Genomic DNA, 20869 nt, shown 5'->3' on the forward strand with positions numbered 1-20869 from the left:
ATCATTAGTTTTGCCGCGACCTTCTGTGATATAACGACACAGAGGACTGAAGGAGTATCTTTAAAATATCCTGTGTGAAGGTGAGTGCTGTAGCTTGAATGTGGCTTGTCTGCTCCAATGCCGTTGTGATGGGAGCAGAGCCTTTGTTGGGGTTTGGCTGTGAAGGACCCAGATCTTTAAGACCCGGATATAAGAGGCAGCTTCACAGGCTCCCCAGGGCAGAGCCAGAACTTCAGTGAGAACATCGCCGTGCCGTCCTGTGGATGCTCAGTGAATAGTGCTCAGACAGGAAGCCTGCTGTCTCTAGAACGTTATTCCCCCCCCCCCAATTCATTATAGGTTCACATCAGTGGTCAACTTAACAGGACCTAGAATGATTTACGAGACAAATCTCTGCGAGGGATTGCTATATCCGGAAGACACACCTGGAATCCCCAGGCTGCAGAAAAGCAGAGGGAGCTGAGCCCCCAGCACCCACCTCGCTCTATGCTTCTGTGACCAGCTGCCCCAAGTTCCTGCTGTCATGACTTCCCCCATCATGATGGACTGCTCCCTTAAGCCATGATCTAAAATAATCCTTTCTACCAGTTGATTTTTGAATGAAAAAAAAAAGAAATACAAAGTAAATTACTGCTCTTGGGTATGGTGGAGGAGAGAGTTTATTACGGACATGTGGGTGAGCATGGCTGGAGGCAGGGATGTCTGGGAGAGTGCAGAGTGGACATGACCCTGAACCATGTGAGGAGGGGAAGAGAAGGGAGAGGAGAAAGGGGGGGACCCAGGTGCAGCAGCCAGGAGGCCCAAAGAGGGGAGGGATAATCAAAATGGTTGGATTATACAGGGAAGAGCAGCCCAGCTGCCTGGGCTGGAGAAGTATAGGGTAGGGAGTGGGGTATGCCAGCCAGGACAGCCCTGTAACAGGTAGTGACTGAGGGATACAGGGAGGACCTGGCATCCAGTGTGGGCTTTGATATGTTAGCCATCTGTCCCGGGTTTGAAACTTAACAGCTTTTGCCTGCTCTCTTCTCACTGCAACAAGAGAGTCGATGGATGCAGAGGCACCACCTCCATCACAGCCTCCCAGATCCATTTCTTAAGAAGATTTATTGTTTAGTGTGTGTGTGTGTGTGAGAGTGTGTGTGTGTGTGTGTGTGTGTGTGTGTGTGTGTGTACAGGTGCCTCAGAGGCCAGAAGGGGGCGTTAGATCAACCAGAGCTGGAGTTGTGGTTGACTGTAAGCCAGCCACTCATGTAGCTCGTGGGAAGCAAGAACAGACTGCCGGAAGAACAGAAAGCATCTTCCTGGAAGACGTGGAAGGAAAGGCAAACACGAGTGTCACGTATAAAATAGTTTATTACCATAATAAATAAAATTAAACTTTTTTTCTTTTTACAAATATCATTTGTGCTTGTTTAAAAATGTCGAGAAGGGGGTACCATCCATGGAGTGCCCAGCTGCTCTTCACATCCCGCACCACAGGCACACAGCAGAGCTCTTGGCAGCATCCTCAGCTGACCACAAAAATAGCCTCAGCTCATTTGCACTTCCATTTATTCATGCTCATTCGGACAGAAGGAAAAAAGAAACGAAAAGCCCGATAAAGGATTTGGCAGGATCTGATGGCGAGGTGCTCGTATGAGAAGCCCCCAGAATGACGAAACTGCTCGTGGATATAAATGTCCTTGCAATGTGGACAGTCTCCAACTGATGCGCAAACACTGCGTCTGAATATTAAGAGGCTACATTCGTGAGGGATGTTGGGTTCCTACCATAAACGCAGTCTGTCTTCTGATAGGAGAGCTGCAAACTTCTCAAGGACCAATGGGTCAGTTGGATGACTGGGAAGTCACAGAGAAAGAGTCAGTGGCTCTAAGGAAGGGTGAGTGGCAGGTGGAGGACCCCATCCCCCACCCCTGCCAGGTCTGGCAGGAATTCAAGGTTATCTTTAATGGTGAAGTTTCACTAGAGACTGACAAGCTGCAGGTGAACTCACATTGGTTCCTCTGAGCTGTGGGAGGTGGCACAGAATGTGACTCAACACCGATGCCTTGTGGGAAGGGTCCCTCTTGAGAGCTTAGGGCCAGTGCCTCAGGGACACTGGAGACTCCTCCAGGTGGAGAGCATGGGAGCTGGTGAAGACAGTTTTTACTGAAGCGAGTAAGAAGGCAGTATATGGAGCATTAGCAATGACAGGGACATTTAGATAGGAGAGGCCTCCGGAGGGCTTGAGGGAACGTAGGCAGGCCTCCTTTCTAAGCGACGCCAGGAGAGGGGGTAGGAAGGGGCACTGGCACCTCCATTGCAGCTGGAGTTCCATTCAAGGGTCTTAAGGCTAAACATCTTTATTGCAAAACAGTACAACTTAATTGCGTGTACATCTACAACTTGTACCTTCGCCAGGGCTCCTGAGAGACCCTGGAGTGTACCTATAAGATGTCAGTGTGACAAGGAGAGGAGGCTCTGCCTCTGATTGGTATATCTAAAGAGTCCATTCAGTCCCTATTCCAACCTGGACACACCTGGCATTTGGCTTAATATTCTCTCCTTCCACCTAAGGATCTGGAAACTGAAGTCTGTGCGTTGGGTGGTAAGGTATTTCTAGTTCTTGCCCAACTGCCCCCACTGTGGAAGTAGCAGAGGCTCCAAGAGGTGGAGGCTAGCACAGGCTCTCGGAACCAGATAACAAGAGACAAATGTGTTTCCAAACGTAACAAAGTAACAAATTAGTTGCTGCGGAGCCGTAAGTATCATTAAGTGGTAGAGCTCTTCCCTGACATGGACAAGTGCCTGACTTTGACCTTCAGCACCAAAAACAAAAAAGAAAGCCTGTTGCAAGGCTGGACTCGTGGAGTTAGCTGGGCCTAGACCAGAGCATTGCAAAGCCTGTCATGTGCCTAGTGGAGGAAGCTGCAGCTGCCTCTGGGATGGCATGGCTGACGAGGCTGCATGCCTACCAAAACCAGAACACTGACTCTACCATTTTGGTTCTGAGGCCTGGCCCACACTATTGCAAGCCCTCAGGGAGAAAGCAGGCCCATCAGTCCAAATAGGACTGCCTCCCTTCAAACTAGCCTGTCAGGATAGCCACTGGGAAATGGGGTTTCACTGTGGATGGCATTCACAGTAGCTCATCTACAGAGACCAAGTGGCCAGCACTTACCGGACAGGGACATACCACATCACGTGCTTTGTCCTCTCCAAAAGGACAATGTGTCTCTCTGCATAATTGTTTTCTGAACTCTCACTGTTCACTCTGATACCCAATAACTCTTTTTGTCCCCAGTCTCCCTTCCCATACAAGATGATGCTTAAGATAGGAAGGTACAGGCCACTGGTATCTGAATCTTGTGGTCCTTGCTCAAGACACAAGATGTGTCCTCGTAAAGGTGTAAGTTGGCACAAAAAGGCCTCTGGGCCAGTGCATGCCGTGAAAGTAGAGAGAGATGGGTTGGCTCATTTAAAATTTATTTCAGAGACGGCAACCATAGCGAAAATGCTGTAGAAGTGAAGAAAAATGAGAACCACGTGTCCTTCACTCTCACCTCCAGGAATTCTTAGGCCCTGAACTCCTAGAACCCCAAGATGAGTAGAGGCACCCCTTGCAGAGTGTAGACCTCAGTCTAACAGGACTTCAGCCCAATGTGCACTGACCCCAGAGTGCAGCCCGAAGCTTTATCTGTCTCCTGACACAGGGGTGGGCTCTCCAGCAGCTCCACCATCTGGGTCACCCAGATCCAGGGAGCTACACATCTTAAGGAGATGAACTCACCCCATCAGAAAGATCTGTCAAGGAGCAGCAGGACCTCTGCCCACTGGCTGGCTAGATGCTGGAGGGCCCACTAAGTCCCAGAGAGTTCCAGAAGGACCTCTAGGAGCAGGTGCATCCGAGGCTGAGTGCTGCATGACCATGGGGTCCATCCTACCCCAACCTTAATGCTCCTAAACTTTAAAACCAGGCTAATGAGTGTGTGTGAGGAGTGGCCCTGTTGGATATTCAGGGGGCAGCTGGCATACATGACTCCAGTATTTCAGTCTGTTCCAAGGGGTAGCTAGCAGCAGCTCAGGAGACTGTAGGTCTCACTTTACCCAGAGCCACCAGTGGGGATCTCTGAGTGCTGCCACCTGACACTGAACATACTATTGTCTTAGTCTAGGGGTTCCAGGATCCAGCCCTTACGCATTGTGTTAAAAGCTACATGTGTGCACACCCTTGATCTCCCAGGTCATCCATTCTGTACAAACAGCCATGCGTCAAAGTCCCAGCATGTGCTGTGGCCTCCAAGCAGAACACTAAGCATCTTTGGTAGGGCAGGTCTCGAATGTCACGTTCCCTAGACAGGCTGACTGACATTTTGAATTGCGACAGTAAAGCAACACTAGGCAGAGGAACCCATGTCACTCACTCCCCTAACTGCTCTTTCAAATCTCACTGGCTGCAGAGCTGAGCTTCCAGGCTCCCCTGGCAGAGTTAAGTCCCTTACAGTTCTCCAGGTATGCGCCTGAACTAGCGCCTTTGTCCTGTGTCCTGTCCAACGCCATCAAGGAAAGACCAAGCAACCTGACCTCGAGTGACTGAGGCAGCAAGTGTCCCTGAGCATCACGATGTGGGATCCTGGAGGCTACAGACATGGCCCTGTGACCATGGCTCTGAGCCCCAACCTTTCCCGAGACCACTGTCCCACTGTCAACATCCCCCAGCTTATCACGGAGACATTTTGGAAACCAGTGTGTCATTCTCTTTCTCCAGCTCCCTAAGAGAGAACAATCATGGCCCTGCCATAACTTTTAGAGGAGGAAATAGGTTGGCTTTCAAATAAGGCTAAGTGTGGCTCCCATGTGACCTTTAATGACCCCCACTCACTGGGCAAAAATCCCATGAGAATCAAAATAAAAACCTAGTACTTGCTACAATCATTTCTTTGAGGTTGTGTGTGTGTGTGTGTCTGCTTTGTTTGTTAGGAAAGCAACGCTGGCCTCCCGCCCCTTCCTTTTGGTGCCCCACACCCTGAGGAAAGCCGTGGGCAAACTTGGGAAGAGGACGAGGGAGAAGCAGGGGAGCATCCCACGCTGTGAGGCCTGTAGCGTGCTGCAGCGCCAGACGGTCACCTGGGTCTGGGAGCTTTCACATTGTCAGCCGTCCCACAGGGCAGGCTGTGGACCACACAACAGAGCCTGCTCAGAGCCTAGGGCCCTCTCGGCTTACCCTGGCCTCATCCCTTCAGGGCAAGGAGACCTGAGGAGCCTAGCCTGTGTGTCTGTGGCGTAACACCTGTCACCAGAGTGGGAAGGCTCTTCTGTCCATCAAGCTTCCCTTACTGAGCGCTTGTTACAGATGACAAGAGTAGAAAAACTGGTGGTGATGTCGGACGTGGGCACACAGGGGTGGAGAGTGCCCAGAAGTCCCAGTGCCTGTCCTGGACTTCGAGGGAGCTTGGTAAAGCGGCCCAATGTGGTCTATCCTTGAGAGGTTCCTGGGACTCTCCTGTCAGTCTCTACGTGGCTGCTGCCCCTTTTCTGGTAGTTTTAGTCTTTCATGAATATCACATCAGTAAAACATTTGAAAGGAATTGCTCTCTAGACAGATGGCGTTCCCCTTCCTCCCTGACTCTCAGTGGTTGTTGAGACGAAGCTGCCGTCTTGCAGGGTGGGCACCTGACAGTGTTCCTGCTTACATTTTCCAGAGACCACGCAGCCACACCAATGCCCCCTTGGTCCCACTTTGATTTCCTGTCAGGAAAGGCTTGCTTTGGACACTGTTGGTCATGTGGGCGGTGTGGTTGGTGAGGGGTGTTGAGGGCAAGGGGGCAGGCTTTTGTCTTATGACTTTTGTTTGTTTTGAAATGACCCTCTCAGCTTGCTCCAAAAATGTCTCTGTCGGACTCTGGGGACTGGGGCCTGGAGATCTCACGTGTCTCCTGAGGAGACTGGGCGGGCCCTCTGGACATGAGCATCCTGAGTATCTCAGAAAGTTGCTTCTCGATGGCGGTCATCTTGGCGTTCAGGGCCTTGATGTCCTCCTTTAGCTCATGCTTTACCTCCAGAACCGTGGCCTGCAGCGTCTGCTCGGGGATGGGGTAGAAAGAGTGCTTGACCTCGGCCAAGATGGGGCTCCGGTCCTGGGGACTCCTAGCCTCACCCACATTGTCCAGGCGCAGGTCGCTCTTGGTGATGCCGCTGTCACAGGAGTCCGTCTTCTTCAGGGTGGCCTCCCCTGCCGCCTTTGTCCTCTCGGGCAGCGTCTCCATGGACTCTGCCTTGGATACCTTGTTCCAGTCCTCACCCTTTCCGCAAGCATCTTTGAAGCGGGCCCAGCCTTTGCGCTTGGCGCAATCACCGCTGCTGCCTGCCTTGGGACCTAGGCACTCAGACCCTGGCGCGTGCAGCCTGGCGTGGTCTGAAACCGTGGAGGTGGAGGCCGCCTGGAAGGACACGGGCGTGGCAGGGCTCTCGCGCACCGTGACCACGCTGGCCTTCACCAGGCTATGGTTGGCTGAGGTGTGGTCCGCGAGGGCGTTGCCCTTCTCCACATCCAGGTCTTCCGGGTCCCGGCCCCCTCGCTCTGCTGCCAGCCTGGCCTCTTTCTGCTGGCGGAACCTTTGAAAGAGCCTCCTGACAGGGTGGTCGGGAGGCAGGATGAGGGGCGCCTCATTCTTCCTCTTCATCCGCTCCTCCTCTTCCCGCTTCACGTCGCTGATCTTCCGGAACACGATCTAGAGAGGGAAACGGCACCGTGTTAGCTGGAAGGAGCTCCGGATGCCGAGCGCGCGTGCGCGGTCAACACAGCCACCAAGGGCTGCAGCCCACAGCACATTCACAGCCCTGCAAGCCCTCGGGACCATGCCTGGCTGACGTCCCCTTCCTTCTCCCATCCTGGTTCTTACAGCTCTCCAGCATCAGAGCACTGGGCTCCCGCTGCTATCCTGCTCAGGAGGAACAAAGTCCACCTCCATGTGGGAACCTGGCTGCTGAGCTGCCCCCTCCCAGGACTCCTAGTAAATTAGAAAACCACTGAGCCTCTAAGATGAAAAGCCCTGGGGACTCTGGTCACGAAGTTCAAACATCTTGAGTCTAAACCACATTGCAGGGTAAGAAAGTTAGCTTGCATCACCCAGTTTCTTTGGGTTAACCTAAGAACAAAGACTCCTGGCCTCGAACCCATGCTTGTCGTAACAGTAATGCCCGACACTTGGTTAGCGCTTGCAGTCCGTAGGCATTTCTGTGTTATCTCACGTATTCCCTATCACAAACAAGGTCGAGGGCACACATAGCACCCCGAATTTAGAAATGATGAAAGCAAGACCCAGAGTGTCTGAATGTTGTGTGATACAGTAAGCCGTCTACATGGGTCATACGCCCAAGCCATTGAACCCCGGGTCTGTTGACATCACTTCATTCAGATGGCCCCTCAAGATCTACTACACATAGTGGCATCCTGCTCAGCCTGCAGTCGATCCCCAAGGATGCGTGTCCTTTCGAGACATGTCACAGTGGCGGTTAGACTCCAGGACATGCTCCAATGCCATGGAAAGCACCTGGGTCAGGCTGTCCTCTGTGTATGGGTGCTGGCTTGAGGTGCAGAAAAACAGCTTCTCCGTTTTCCTCACCTGGAGCACCTGTGTCCCTGCAGGAAGCCCCAGGCCAGCCCTGAATCTGTCCTAGAATGTGTCATAGACCCCCCCCACCCCAGGCCTTGGTGAGGTACATGTGGTGACATGCCTCTTGCATGCCCTTCGGAGTCAGACAAAGTGTTTTAAGACCTTTGCCGTATGTACCAGACGTCTTCACTAAAGTAGGAGAAATCTGCTTGTCAGACTGAAGTGACTGAGCAATTGCATTCAGTTCTGTTGTCCACGTTCCTTCAAGGACCCAGGTGCACGGGAACTATAGCCTGCTCCACCTCCTCCAAGGGCCCTGGCTGTTAGTACTCTCTGCTAACAGCACTCAGTAGGTTTTCACATATGACCAACAGGAAGACTGTGCCCTACTCGACACGGAGAACCCCAATAAACACAGATTGCTTGACGCTAGCGATCAGCCAGCCATCAGTGTCACTGGTTGCTGCCTCTGTCCTGACACCTTGGTCAAAGCACCTGTCACTAGGTGGCTTCACACCAAGGCCAATGGCAAGTAGATGTCACATTGTCAGGCCACTTGCACGGATCCCCATTTGTGGCTTTCCCGTGCTCACTGGGCAGCATTTCTCTCATTTAGTCCCAGACTGGCCCTTGCCTTCACCAGCTGAGGTTCTACTCCCTTTGTTTGTCCCTCATGAGTTGCCTAGATCTATGGGTACAGCTAGGGAACTCAGAAGAATCCTTATCCACTTTGAGAGGACCAAAGAAACCCAACCACAAACATCTGAGGGCAGAGGGATAGCAGTAGGAGAGCAACCATCACCCTCCCCGCAGTGCCTCCAAACAGGTTCTCATCAGGTCTCTAAGTCCCGCTAGCGGAGACCCACAGCAAGCTTCCGCAGAGAGCCTGCCTCATCCCGCTTGCCTTGTAGTTCTGACATCTTTCGTGTTCACCCAACTCTATTTTCCTTATTCTCAACCTTGCGCCTGACGGGAGCATGTAATGGGAGCTTGTGATTTCTCTGCCTAGGTGGGTTCTACTGGTTCGGTTTTCTCTCCAGCCACTGGGTCCCACAGCCAATAAGAAATAACCATTCTGAGACTTAATATCCGTTATAATTGTTTAGTAGCAATGGGACTCCCCTTTTCTTAGAGGGGGACAGAGAAAGGTGACTGGATGAAGAGGAAGCAGATGAGGACATTATGGTTATGGGAGTTAACTGTTGTCCTAAATTTCTACAGCATACCTGACTCCTGACATTTGTCTCCCAACTCCATGGCTGTGGGAATATATTATTTATGGTTTATTAAAGCTTGCATGAGGGTACAGAAAGCAAAGCCAGCCACACTAGTTAGCTATAGAAACCAGGTGGTGGCGACCCATGCCTTTAATTCCACCACTTGGGAGGTAGAGGTAGATGGATCTCTGCTAGTTCAAGGCCACGCTGAGCTACAGGAAAATTGATCCAGTCCTAAAGAGAGACAGCTCACACAAAGATGATCTCGGCTCTTGGGATTGCATGCTTTTAATCCCAGCACTAGGGAGGTATAAAGGCAAAGGGTCTCATGTGGAGATCGAGTCTCCAGCCATGTTGAGGAGAGCATAAGCAGTCTGGGATTGCAATCCAAGGTTCAGTTAATCGCCCTTTCGGTCTGCTTCTCTGATCTTCAGCTTGAAGCTTGAACCCCAATATCAGCCTCTGGGTCTTTTATTTTTTGTGTTACACATGGCCTTTGCTAGCTGAGTGAGACTGAATGGGTTTCTACTCTTCCGGAGCAAGACACTAGCTGCTTGTGTCTGCATCAACCCCCACTGAAAACCCTAAGGACTTAGAGCAGGGCTCTGCCTGCATGCCACATTATCTGTGACTTTAAATTTCCCGTCACCTGACCCGCCAGAGCGGTGTTTGTCTGCTTTGTCCATGAACAGCTCTGCGGAGTGCCTAGGATGCTCTCAATTCATATCCACAGGATAAATGAGTGGGAGCAGGTAATACTGGCTAATGAGCCAGAGGGAGAATGTCCCTGACCCGGAAAGATGACACTCCAGAGGTCATGGTGTCGTAACAGGAAAGGCTTGGCTCAGGGCACATGGCTGATTTCTCTGTGTGTGTGCTGAGTCAAGGGCAGCCCTTGATGCTTCAGATGAGCTGTGCCCGGACAAGGGGAGGGAAGTTCTGCGGATATCCAGAAGGCATCACGGAACTCTCCCTGGGAGGTTGCACGTTGTAAGTGTCCAGATAGGCTTTCCAAGGCTTAGAAGCACCCACCGAAGTGTGCACAGGAAGAGGGCCTATGTTGAGCACTTCAGTGGGCCCTGGCTTAGAGTCTGGGACTGACCCAGACAACATCTGAAGAGATGGTCTGGGGTCTGGGTCAGCCCAGCAATTCAGCCAGGGCCTCTCCTTGGGAACCAGGTTTCCAGGTCCATACTGCCTGTTTGGGAACCTCTGGCCTCTGTATGAGGTCCACACCAAGAGGCAGGGGAAAACACACACACACACACACACACACACACACACACACACAGCCCCTTGGACAGAAGCACCCCTCCCCCACCGGGGGACGAGGCTAAGGGCTGATGTGGAGCTCAGGGAGCTTTTTTGGTTTCATCTGCTGGTTTGAAGTCATTAGCGGAATCTGTGCCAGCGGCAGCCGTGACCGTGCATTTTGACGAGCACTTTAGATAGAGTGGATAGGGCTATCTGCGTGCAACTGGTAGCAATGAGGTCTACGTCACCAGGCTCAGCACTCACCCATCTGCCCAGAGACAGTCACAGCTCCCCAAGGCAGGAGTGTGCCTGAGCCTCCGACCCTGCAACCCCAATGCTTTCCGTGCAGAGAAAGCTCACACAGTTTCAATCCACTGTAAGGCTTCCTGGAACCTGAGGGTGCAAACGTACCTTAGGCATGCTGGGAGGATAGCTACATTCAGAATTTCTTTTATTTGGGTTTACTTATTTTTGCGTGTATGGGTGCTTTGTCTGCCTGCGTGCCTGTGGTGTCACCTGCATGCAGTGGCCGTAGAGGTCAGAAGAGGCAGTGGGGTCCTCTGGAACTGGAGTGACAGATGGCTGCTAGCCACCACGTGGGTGCTGGAAATAGAACCTGGGTCCTCTGAAAGAGCAGTCAGTGCTCTTATTTGCAGAGCTATCTCTCCAGCCCTGTATGCGTGATTTCTTAATCCAATTCCCCAGAATCCCTCTTTCAAATAAGTAGCATTTCCCAGAATTCCCTCAGTCTATGGGGTGGGGCACAGGCTACACAGTGCCTCAATACTGTTGCACCTTGGAATTGAGGGTGTGGGGGTCTTCCCTGCAGAGGCATCGCTCCATTGGCGGGTCTGCATTGATCCAAACTCTAAGACTCAGCTAACGGGACCTGCACGATATGGTCCCAACTCAACTCTCCCCAATCTTCCTAGATAACTTCAGGTCCCAGGCAAAGCTTGGTTCACTCCGTCCGAGGCCTCCTCCTATCACACATTCTACTCTGGCTTTCCAACTGGTCCTTACTGTGATCTCCAAGACTGAACTTAGCAGTCATCTATTCCAACAACCCTCCCTGTCAGGCCAACTCATGGTGAGAACACCCTTCCCAGCTGGTCACTTTCTAAAGACAGTAGCTCTCTGAAGGCAGAAACCGCCATGTTTTCCATCTTCACCACGCCCGGCATCTACAGCCTTCAAACATGCCAGTGCCCAAGGTGTGACCATTCCCACTTATGAAGCCAATGCTCTGCATAGGATGCTATCCACATGTCCCCCCCAAATCTGCTTCTGATGTGTGCGATCCCATGAAGAAAGAGGAGGTAAGCAGTAGATTTATTCTATGCACAGTGCGTAGGCTCTTCAAGTGTAGTATGTATGTAAAGCAAACTTCTGAAGGACTTCCATTTACCTCTATCATTTCAGGCCCAACTTAACTGACTCCATTATCTCTGCCTGACTTGTTTTCAAATCCTTACATGACCTCAGGGAGGGGATGTTTAGAAGGAGACCTAATATACATTTTATTTTTTGCAATGAGGACAGCTGTTCTTGAATGTTCCTTTGGCTACAAACTTGGATCCTCTCAGGGAAGACCATGCAGTTTCATGGGAAGGGCCTGGCTGGGGGACCCAATGACTGGAGTTCCACACGCTGAACAAGCTGTCCTGAACCGGCCCCCTCTGCTGACTCCTAGGTCCCATCAACTCAATGCCAAGCTTGTTTCTGTGGTCTTTATCGTAAAAATTCAAGAGAAGTTTCCATGGCCCCAGAAATTACTTTGGAAACTGCTAAATAACTTCAAGGTTCCCCTCCCAGAATGCAGTGAGTGTTCTTTTTAAATAATTTATCACATATGCAAAGAGTGCTTCATAGCTTTGGTGGGCCACATACTCAAGAGTATCATCTTGTGGAACTAAGGCATGGTGTTTAAATGTCCCCCATAGACCGAGTATCTAAACACTTGGTCCTCAGTTGGTGGCAGTGTTTAGGGGAGGTAGCAGGAGGGTTGCGGGGCGCAGTCTTGCTGGAGGAAGTATATGAGCAGGGCAGGCTTTGAGAGCTTAAATCTTTGTCCTACGTCCAGGATTCTCTCTGTCCCCTCCCTCCTCTGGCCTCCTTGTTTGTCACCAGCAGCCTCATCTCTCTGCCGTGATGAACTCTCATCTCTCTGGGACCCTAAACCAAAATGAACTCCTCCCTCCTCAGGTTTCTTTGGGCAGTGACAGCTAACACGCAATGTTTCCTGTGAGGTATGCATGCAAGAATCACCATTGCAATTTGACAACGGAGGAAGCTGAATTAGCAACCTGCTCAGTGTCACGTGGACAAGTTAAAAGCAAGATTTTACGGTATGTCCTGTGCTCTTTCCTTCTCATGAAATAAACTTAGGGACTGTTTCAACAGAGAGGTGCTGGGGACTATGAAGAGAGACATAATCATTCGCTGGGAAGATTCAGCTCTGGAGTGGGCTACCCTCTGCTGGAAGTGATGGGATATGTCCAAATCCATCCTGAGTCCAGCCAGAGTCCTTCCAACTCAGGGAAACATGTTTTCTCTTGCCTGACAAGCTAGGGATGGGAGGTCCAAGCTGAATTATGCACACCCCAGAGGCATAAGAGCCAGAGGAAGTCCACAGGGCAGGGATGGTCACGTACACCATTCATGCATCTTTGCATCCTTCTGAGACTGCACTGAGCCATGGTCTGAGCCCAGAAGGTCCACACTAAGTGGATATTGAGCTGAACTGATGGACACTCATATCCTTAAGCTGCAAGGCTTTGTGAGTAACTATTTTTAACTTTATTTGAAAAAAAAACCCAACCTCTTGTGATCTGAGGCCAGTCAGGACAATCGATTGTTTGGCTCCCTCGGAGGACGGTCCATGGGGGTAGAGAGAAGGATAAGTCAATAAAGTGCTCTTAGAATAAATGTGGGAATCCAGGTTCGGTCCCCAGCACCCACATCAAAAAGGCTGGGCACAATGGTGCCTGACTGCAAACCCACCGCTTGGAAGTAAAGACAGGAGGGTCCCTGGGACTCATGGTCAGTCTAGTCAATTGGCAAGCTCTGGGTTCAACATAACACAACATAGCATAACATAACACTATATTTTAAGAAAAATAAAGATATTTCAATGAATGTGAATGTCTCAGCCGCTGGTCCCTGAAGGATGACTGGAGAGGCTGGCCAGCCCTTGTAATCATTTTTCAATAATTTTTCCTTAATCTTTAAAAAGTAAGCTTGCTCTATAAAATGGAGCACCCAGGACTCAGCAATACACAGCGAGTATACTTCCTGCCTGGGGAGGGGGCGGGGCCTGCACAGAGGGCTCTCCCCACAGGACCCCTCCACCCAGTACCCTGGAAGGGACCTTCCCACAGGGGGCAGTTCTGTTGCAGCCAAGAGCCCAGACTTCCCTCTCTCAGGGCCAGGGTCCAGGCTGGTGCTGATTCAGGCTATCCTGAGATACTGAGTGTCAGGGAGCCTTGGCCACATCCTACCAGGCCAGGGTGAGGTAGCTTTCTTCATGATTTCCTTCGCCACCAGCCCTCCATCAGTAACCCTGCCTGGTTTTATAGCTGAGCATAAAACACGAAGATTTATAAACCAGGCCATTTAAGAAACTTGAAATGTGGAAAAACAAAGTCTAGATGGGCTGATAGGAAGGAAGGCAGTTGGCTGCACTTTGCTTCTGAAAAGCGCCCTTCTACTTATTTACAGACTCAAATGCTATGTTTTGTTCTTTTTCCTTCAGTGACCCCGGGAATATTTTACTGCACAGAACTGTGGATGCCCTGAGCCTTAGGGAGCAGAGGAGGCACCAGAGAGACCGAGGCAAAGCAGGTCATCCAGTGCTCTTTGAGCTTAGACTGTGTTCTCAGGACCTGGGGATGGAGGGGATAAAGCATGGCCTTGTCCTCCAGGGACGCCACGATGTCAGATGATGACCTCACAGCCGACTATCAGCAGGCTGGAGGAAGGGAGACTCGTGATGTCAGCATCAGTGATGGACTGCAGTGTGGGCGCAAGTTCTAGGCATCATTCAGGGGGTGATCGTGGTCCCCGAGTCTCCGTGTCTTCACTTGTCACTGTGGGTAATATAGTTTCTAGGGATATCCCCAGGAGGAAGTGCGATAGCCACTCAGTAAATGTATTAGCAATTAATTGTTCCTTGTGGGGGCGGCCACTCTGGAGATGGTTCCAGAGGGTGAGCTAGATACAAGATGGAAGGCGGAGGATCTGGGTGAGGGTGTTCTATATGGGGAACAGCACACATCGAGATCACAATGCCGTGTAAAGCAGGCATGACAGCAGCCCCAGAGCGAGGGGCTGACCCTTAGGGGCAACACTCAGGCCCGGGAACTGGGTTAGGTGTAGACAGTGTGCTCTCCTGCCACCCTGACGGCACAGAGCGATCACTGCCCTTTGTTCAGATGATGAAACCGAGTCTAGAGAAGGTAATTCCACAATGGCTAAGAGCCATGCAGCCGGACTCTCTGCCTGGCCCATAGCCTAGGCCTGTCTGCTTAGAGAATGCCAGGAGTTAGGGAAAAGGAAAGGTTCTCTTGCGATATGTGGGTCACTTCCTTTACAGAAGCCCTTGTCCACCAAATGCGAAGGTTAATTTTGTCACCTGGGAGCACTAGCAAGACACACCTTTGAGAGGGTCTGTGAGCCCGCTCCAGAGAGGGTTAGCTGACAGGGGATGCATCCAGAATATAGGCAGTGCCATCTCATGGGCACCAGTCCTGGGCTAGGAACCAAAGTAGGAAGAAGGAGGAAGCTGGGGAGGGTCAGAAATCCCCTTTCCCCGATTCTGATCTGCAGAGATGTGAGCAAGCCGTCTGGTGCTTCTGATGCCACAGCCACAAGCTGTTCCTGCCACCATGCCTTCCCTTCCCAGATAGGCTGTGCCCTCAAACTGTGAGCCTAAACAAACCCATGATCCTTTGTTCCTCCCTCCCTCCCTCCCTCCCTCCCTCCCTCCCTTCCAATGTTTCTGTCAAGCACTCTGTCAGAGCAACACCCAGAAAGAACTCAGAAGCAGAACATGTAAGTAGGGAGTAGCATCAGTCTAGAGGAGATGAGAGACCACTAAGATTCCCATCCCTGGATACACTAGGCTGCCTGACCCTTTCGTGAAACGGGACGGAGGAATGGCTGCAGACAAAATCCTGACTTTGATTGCTCAAGACGAGATGGACTCTGACTCACAAGAGACAGCTTGTGTTTTGTTGTTGGAAAAGCTTCTCTCAAGTCACAGGTTATTCGGTCACCCTGCCAGCAACCGGTGACCTTAAAGCATATTCCTGGGCAAGAGGAGTCTCAGGGGTCAGCCAGGAAAATTCTAGAGGCTGGGGGACTAGCGGCTCTCGGTAGACGGTGCACACCTGATGGATCCCTCCGAGCACCATACAGCTCGGCACTGTCTCTTGGCATTATCCATGAATGATTGACTTGTTTATTGCTGCACTAGTCATGAGAGCCAAGATACAGAACCGGCTTAGATGCCCATCAACGGATGACTGGGTAAAGAAAATGTGGTCTGCAGACACAGTGGGGTTTTATCCAGCCATAAGGAAAGACGAGATTATAACATCTGTAGGAAAAGGGATAGGACTGGAGAGATCAGCTGTTCAGTGAAGCAGATCTCATTTAGAAAAGACAAATATTACATGTTTTCTCTTACACAGAGTCCTACATTTAATATATATACATATATATGCATGCATATTGATGGAAAGAGAAAGGGCATTGCTGGAGACTGAGAGAAGAGGTTTAAAGAGAGAGGGGAGTAAGAGAGAGTAACGGAACACACGCGACCTGAAAGCAGAGGGAGGCCTATTTGGACAGGGGTGGTGGACGAAGGGAGCCAGACAAGAGGGAAAACAGGAGAGTAGTGAGGGACAAACAAGAAAATGTGACAATGTACATGTATGACTGTCACAGTGAAACCTGCTAGTTGGTACACTAACGGGAAATGATTAAGGAAGAGGAAAGGGGAGACAATGTCTTGTCTGAACACTCAGGGACAACCTGAGGAGACTGGTACCATCCCCATCATGGCTGCACATCTGGCTTCTGAGAACAGAGACCCAGAAGGTCTGCAGACAGACCACAGATACACTAGGCTTTCCTCCCAAGGCTAGTTCAGACAGAGAGCCTTGTCCTTGGTGCTCTGTGCTCTGCCCCAGACAGAGGAGAAACCTTGCCTGTCAGTAACACGAGGTCACCACCGGGTGTGCATGGTGTGTGCTTTCTGATTGCTGCTCCGGAAGCGGGTGGCACCACCGTGCAAGGGTCTCAGACCTGGCCCATGTCACCAGAGGTGACATTTGTCACCTCTACGCTTTGTGCCCTCTAGTGCCATATTGGATTATAGCTTCAAAAATACACATCCACTTGGAACCTCAGTATATGATCATATTTGGAATTTTTTTCAGACATAAGGTAAGGATCTCAAAATTACCTAATTCTGTATTAGAGTGAGCTCTAAACCCAAGGATGGATGTCCTTGTAAGGGACTCAGAATGGGAGGCTCTGGGGATGGAGGTGGACACTGGAGTGAAGGCTGGATGGCCATAAACAGAACCTATGAGAAGCCCAGTGTAGATCTCCCAAAGTCCTCACAGGGACCAGTGCTGACATTGCACTTCTTGTCTGCAAAGCCTGGAGAAAAAAATTGGTTTCTTTTGCTTTAAGTCACTCAGCTGTGGCGCTCTAGGTGGCCCTCACCAGAAACTACGGCATACATTTCCGAAAGGAAACCATCCTTCCTTGCAATCATCTTTTGGGTGGCTGGATCTGGGGTCCCTGGTTCAGTGTTTATCCTTAAGCATCTAAGAGCCAGAAGACACGTTGGCAAGTGCAGTGCCTGCCCCAGTATGTGCTGGCTGTGGACCTCAAGGGAGTGGCTTGGTTCTTCTAAGCGTTAGCTGTCTAATGTACGGAGTGCTTCCTCAACCACAAACTCCTGCTGCCCCATCTACAAGCCACGCCCTCTGCCACGCTTTCCTCCACCATGATGAACTGTACCCTCAAAATGTAAGCCAAAGTAAACCCTTCTTTTACTAAGTAACCTCTGCTTAGCAAAAGTTATACCTTTTACTAGGGTAGTTTGTCACAGTGATGAGAAAAGACACCCATACAGAATAATCTGTTTTCCCACCAAAAATTGTGAAGGTACCGGTCCACTAGTTTAATGACATGTGTCAATGTTATGTCTGAGAATGATGCACACTGACTACAGATCTCTTTGTCATGGAACTTAGGATTTGTTTGTTTGTTTATTTATTTATTTGTCTCCAAAGTCCTATCATCTCCCAGCTGTGTACTTTGATCAAGATTTCTTTCATTAAAGCATTTGATGCTCTGGCAAGCCAAGGATCCGAAGTATTTTGCTGGACGGGTTTTTCTCTCCTTTTTCTGCCTCATCTTTGAAGTTCTCTGAGCTGAGTTCTCTGGGCATTTGCTCCTTCCCCATCTGTCCTTTTCCTTCAATCTCATCTTTCTGTTGCCCTCGGACAGATCCCCCTGACTTATCTCCAGGCACTGTTGTTTTACATCTTCTGCTACACATTATTTCCCAAAGCGTAAAGCTCTTCATTACTTTTGATCATTTCTTTCTCAGAGTGAGATGCTTTGTCCCGTAGACACATCTGTTGTGTGTTTGCATTTGAGCACTTTTTTCTCGCCTCTGTTAGCACGCACCAAGGTGTGCCAGGTGAAGGTGCATGCAGGGCAGGACTCCAAGACAACACCTTGGTTTTAATGCTGAAGTTTATGTCCCAGCCCCCGCCATGGTTTGTGCCCTAAGACTACAATTTTGGTGGGATTTTTCTTATTTATGAAAGATTTATTTATTTTAATTAACGAGTAAATTTTAAATTTTATGTGGATGTATGCACGTCTGCATGAGTTTGTAGGCACCACCTGCCTGCTGGTTTTCACAGAAGCCAGAGGATGTCATTTCCCCCTGGAAAGAGTTACAGTTTTGAGCATCCATGGTGTGGGTGCTGGGAACCTAACTCGGGTCCTCTGGAAGAGCTGAGCCTCTCTCCAGCCCTGGGAGTTTTGCAGAAGAAAGCAAGCAGGCACAATTCCCTTTTAAAGCTTACTTCTTCTCCCTTGAGGCTTCCTCGGCTCTGCTAAACTAGTTACTTCTGCTTACTTACTTTTCAGAATTTGTTTGAAAAGCACCTTTCCGCTACTTTCTCCCATGTCTTATTCTGTCCTAAGAGTTTCTGTCTAAACAAGACACTAAAGAAACCTTGTATCATTTCTCTGGGTCTTCAGGAAAGCAACAATGGACCATCTGTGTCTTCTTACCCGAGAGCTTTCACTCGGTTTTATTATTTAAATGTTTAAGAGGTCAACTAGAATCCTTTTAAACTAAGTATCTGGAAATCACAAAGTATAAATAAATATTTTATGTTAGTTAAAAGACAAATAACAAAATAGGAAAAATATTTATGATTGACAAGCCAAAAATTGCTCCTAGAGATTGACAAGGAAGAAAGCCGGACCGTTCCAGTTTTTAAACGGGTTCAAAGATGGAGTGGGGCCACAGAAAAGGAAATGTACTGGTGGCTCAGTGCATGGGAGAACACCCAGTCTCGTTCACAGTAAGAGGTGTGCACACGGCTGAAGTGTAACAGCCTGCACTGTGGACGAGGGAGCTGGGAAGCAAACATCTCATGTGGCATTGCCGGCAATCTTTGAAACCTGCCCAATACCCACTTCTTCATCTGTACAATGGGTAACGGTGTCTACATTCTAGGACTGCTACAAGGATGAAAAGAAAGGGGAAACATGAGTGCCTGACACATGGGTGGCACACACTGTCCAATGCCACCCAGTAATACCTTAGCCTGTACGTGATTGATGGAGGATGTCCTTCTGTATATATGCTTCTCTTATTGGTTGATGAATAAAATGCTGTTTGGCCAATAGAGGCAGGAAAATAGGCAGGACAAGGAGACGAGGAGAATTCTGGGAAAGATAGGCCGAAAGAGACCTTGGTGGAGGGACCTGGAGGATAGGATGTGCCAGGCATTCTCTGGTAAGATAAGGCCATGTAGAAATACACAGATTAGTAGCTATGGGTTAATAATTAAGACAGAGCCAGCCAGTAGGAAGCGCTGCCCATCGGCCAACAGTTTTATAACTGATATAGCATCCATGGGCTTATTTGGGGCTGAGGGCATCCTGGACCTGGTGGGAAAGAACCTACACGTGATCTTGTAGGTTTTCTCCATGGGTGCTGCTACATTGTATCACTGTTGCCTTCCTAACTGCCCTATCCAGTGAGTGTAGGGAACACAGCAAATGACCACTACACCTGGCTTTTAAGTGTAATAGTCCATTGTTCAGGTGCCCTTCCTCGGGTTGGAAATCTCAGTGTACAGTCACACTGGAACCAGCCCAGACTCCAAGCAGGGCACAGGCCAGCAGCTGGATGAGCCAGGAAGGGAGAGGATGGTGTTTAATGACAGTACACCAAGCCGACACGCAGGAACATCCCGGGCATTTGGCAGCACTGTGAGAGAAGACACATCACTAGGGGCTGTCACACACTCAGATGTAACACCCAGACAGGGAGAGGCGCCCATGGCTGGGTGGACACCGTAAAGCAAGCCCATTGGGTCAAGGGTAGGAAGCTTCTGGGGCCACCTGAAACCATGTCTAGATGGCAGGGGCCCTTCCTGCCCTCTGCTGAGAAGTCTAAAGGAAGGGAGGCAGGAGGAGCAGCCTGCCCCAGGTCTCAATAGGAGGAGGGCCCATGGCTTCCTGGTAATTAGGATGTTTAGGTTATCATCTGCATTCCCAGAAACAGTCTCCAGCTAAGCTGGGGAGATTAGAGACTGGACCTGACACCATCCTTCCTCCTGCCTGCCCGCCACTCCCGTCCCCGCTCCTTTGTTTTCCCCCAGAGTCAGAAGGGGGTCTCCACTTTCCATAGCACCCTGTTCAGACAACCCTGACTCCACCCATCATTAACAACATGACAGCTGGCACTGGCTGGTGCTTCTGACAGGAGTCTTCTTCCCTTGTATAATGAATACCCAGGGGCCAAAGGGAGGAGGGAGGCAGGATCCCGGCTCCTCTGGTCCTCATGCGACTCTCTCAGAGTCTGTATCTTCAGTGGCCACATTCAGATTTAATCAACTAATGGCCAGCTTCATGTACAAGCACTGGATTTTGTCTATACAACCATCTTTTAAAGCCTCTGGCTTCTTTCCAGACATGACAAGCAGCTGGTCAGGGCCCTTTCTTCCCACATGTCTCCTAAGATGAGGACAGCAAGTGGTTCATCCTGCGTCTTCTCTCAACCCTGCTGCAAACCCAGCTCCTCTTCACTCCACTACCAGCCAGGGACTGGGACTTGGGACAGGTAGTGGCTGGGGAGGGGTGAGGCAGATGGACACTGGGGAGGGGTAGGACGGATGGAGGCTGGGAAAGGGCAGGGTGGATGAAGTCTGGGGAGGGGGCGGGGTGTTACCCACTAAAATTACAGCCAACACTGGTGCCAGCACTGGACATTGAGGCCAGGGGACATGTCAGGTTCCTTAAATACTGTATTCTCGCTACTGCACAGATGCAGCAAATGAGACTTGGGCAGGGGAAGGGGAAGAACTCGGGGTCAAGGCCACAGCGCTGGTCTCCAGAACCCATCCTTCCAGCAGCAGGCTCCTCATTGTGTCTGGAGTCGTTCCTACTGGAACCTGCTCCCCACACAGACTGGAGTCGTTCCTACTGGCACCTGCCCCCTCCCACAAAGGCTTCTAGAGCAGACAGAAGGAG

General features: G+C 50.4%; 1 protein-coding gene across 2 annotated transcripts in view; it reads right to left on the reverse strand.

Moving 5' to 3' along the window:
• Positions 1-1335: 1335 nt before the first annotated feature.
• The window catches only part of Kcnh1 (potassium voltage-gated channel subfamily H member 1), a 285008-nt gene continuing 265474 nt past the window's right edge, over positions 1336-20869 (reverse strand). For both annotated transcript variants that reach the window (XM_005082858.4, XM_005082857.4), the window contains exon 11: positions 1336-6710. In XM_005082858.4, coding sequence (XP_005082915.1) covers positions 5850-6710 — 861 coding nt within the window. In that variant the 3' untranslated portion in view covers positions 1336-5849. The remainder of the gene's footprint in view (positions 6711-20869) is intronic.

This window comes from Mesocricetus auratus, unplaced genomic scaffold, assembly GCF_017639785.1.
Source record: "Mesocricetus auratus isolate SY011 unplaced genomic scaffold, BCM_Maur_2.0 Super-Scaffold_100676, whole genome shotgun sequence".
Taxonomy (NCBI): domain Eukaryota; kingdom Metazoa; phylum Chordata; class Mammalia; order Rodentia; family Cricetidae; genus Mesocricetus; species Mesocricetus auratus.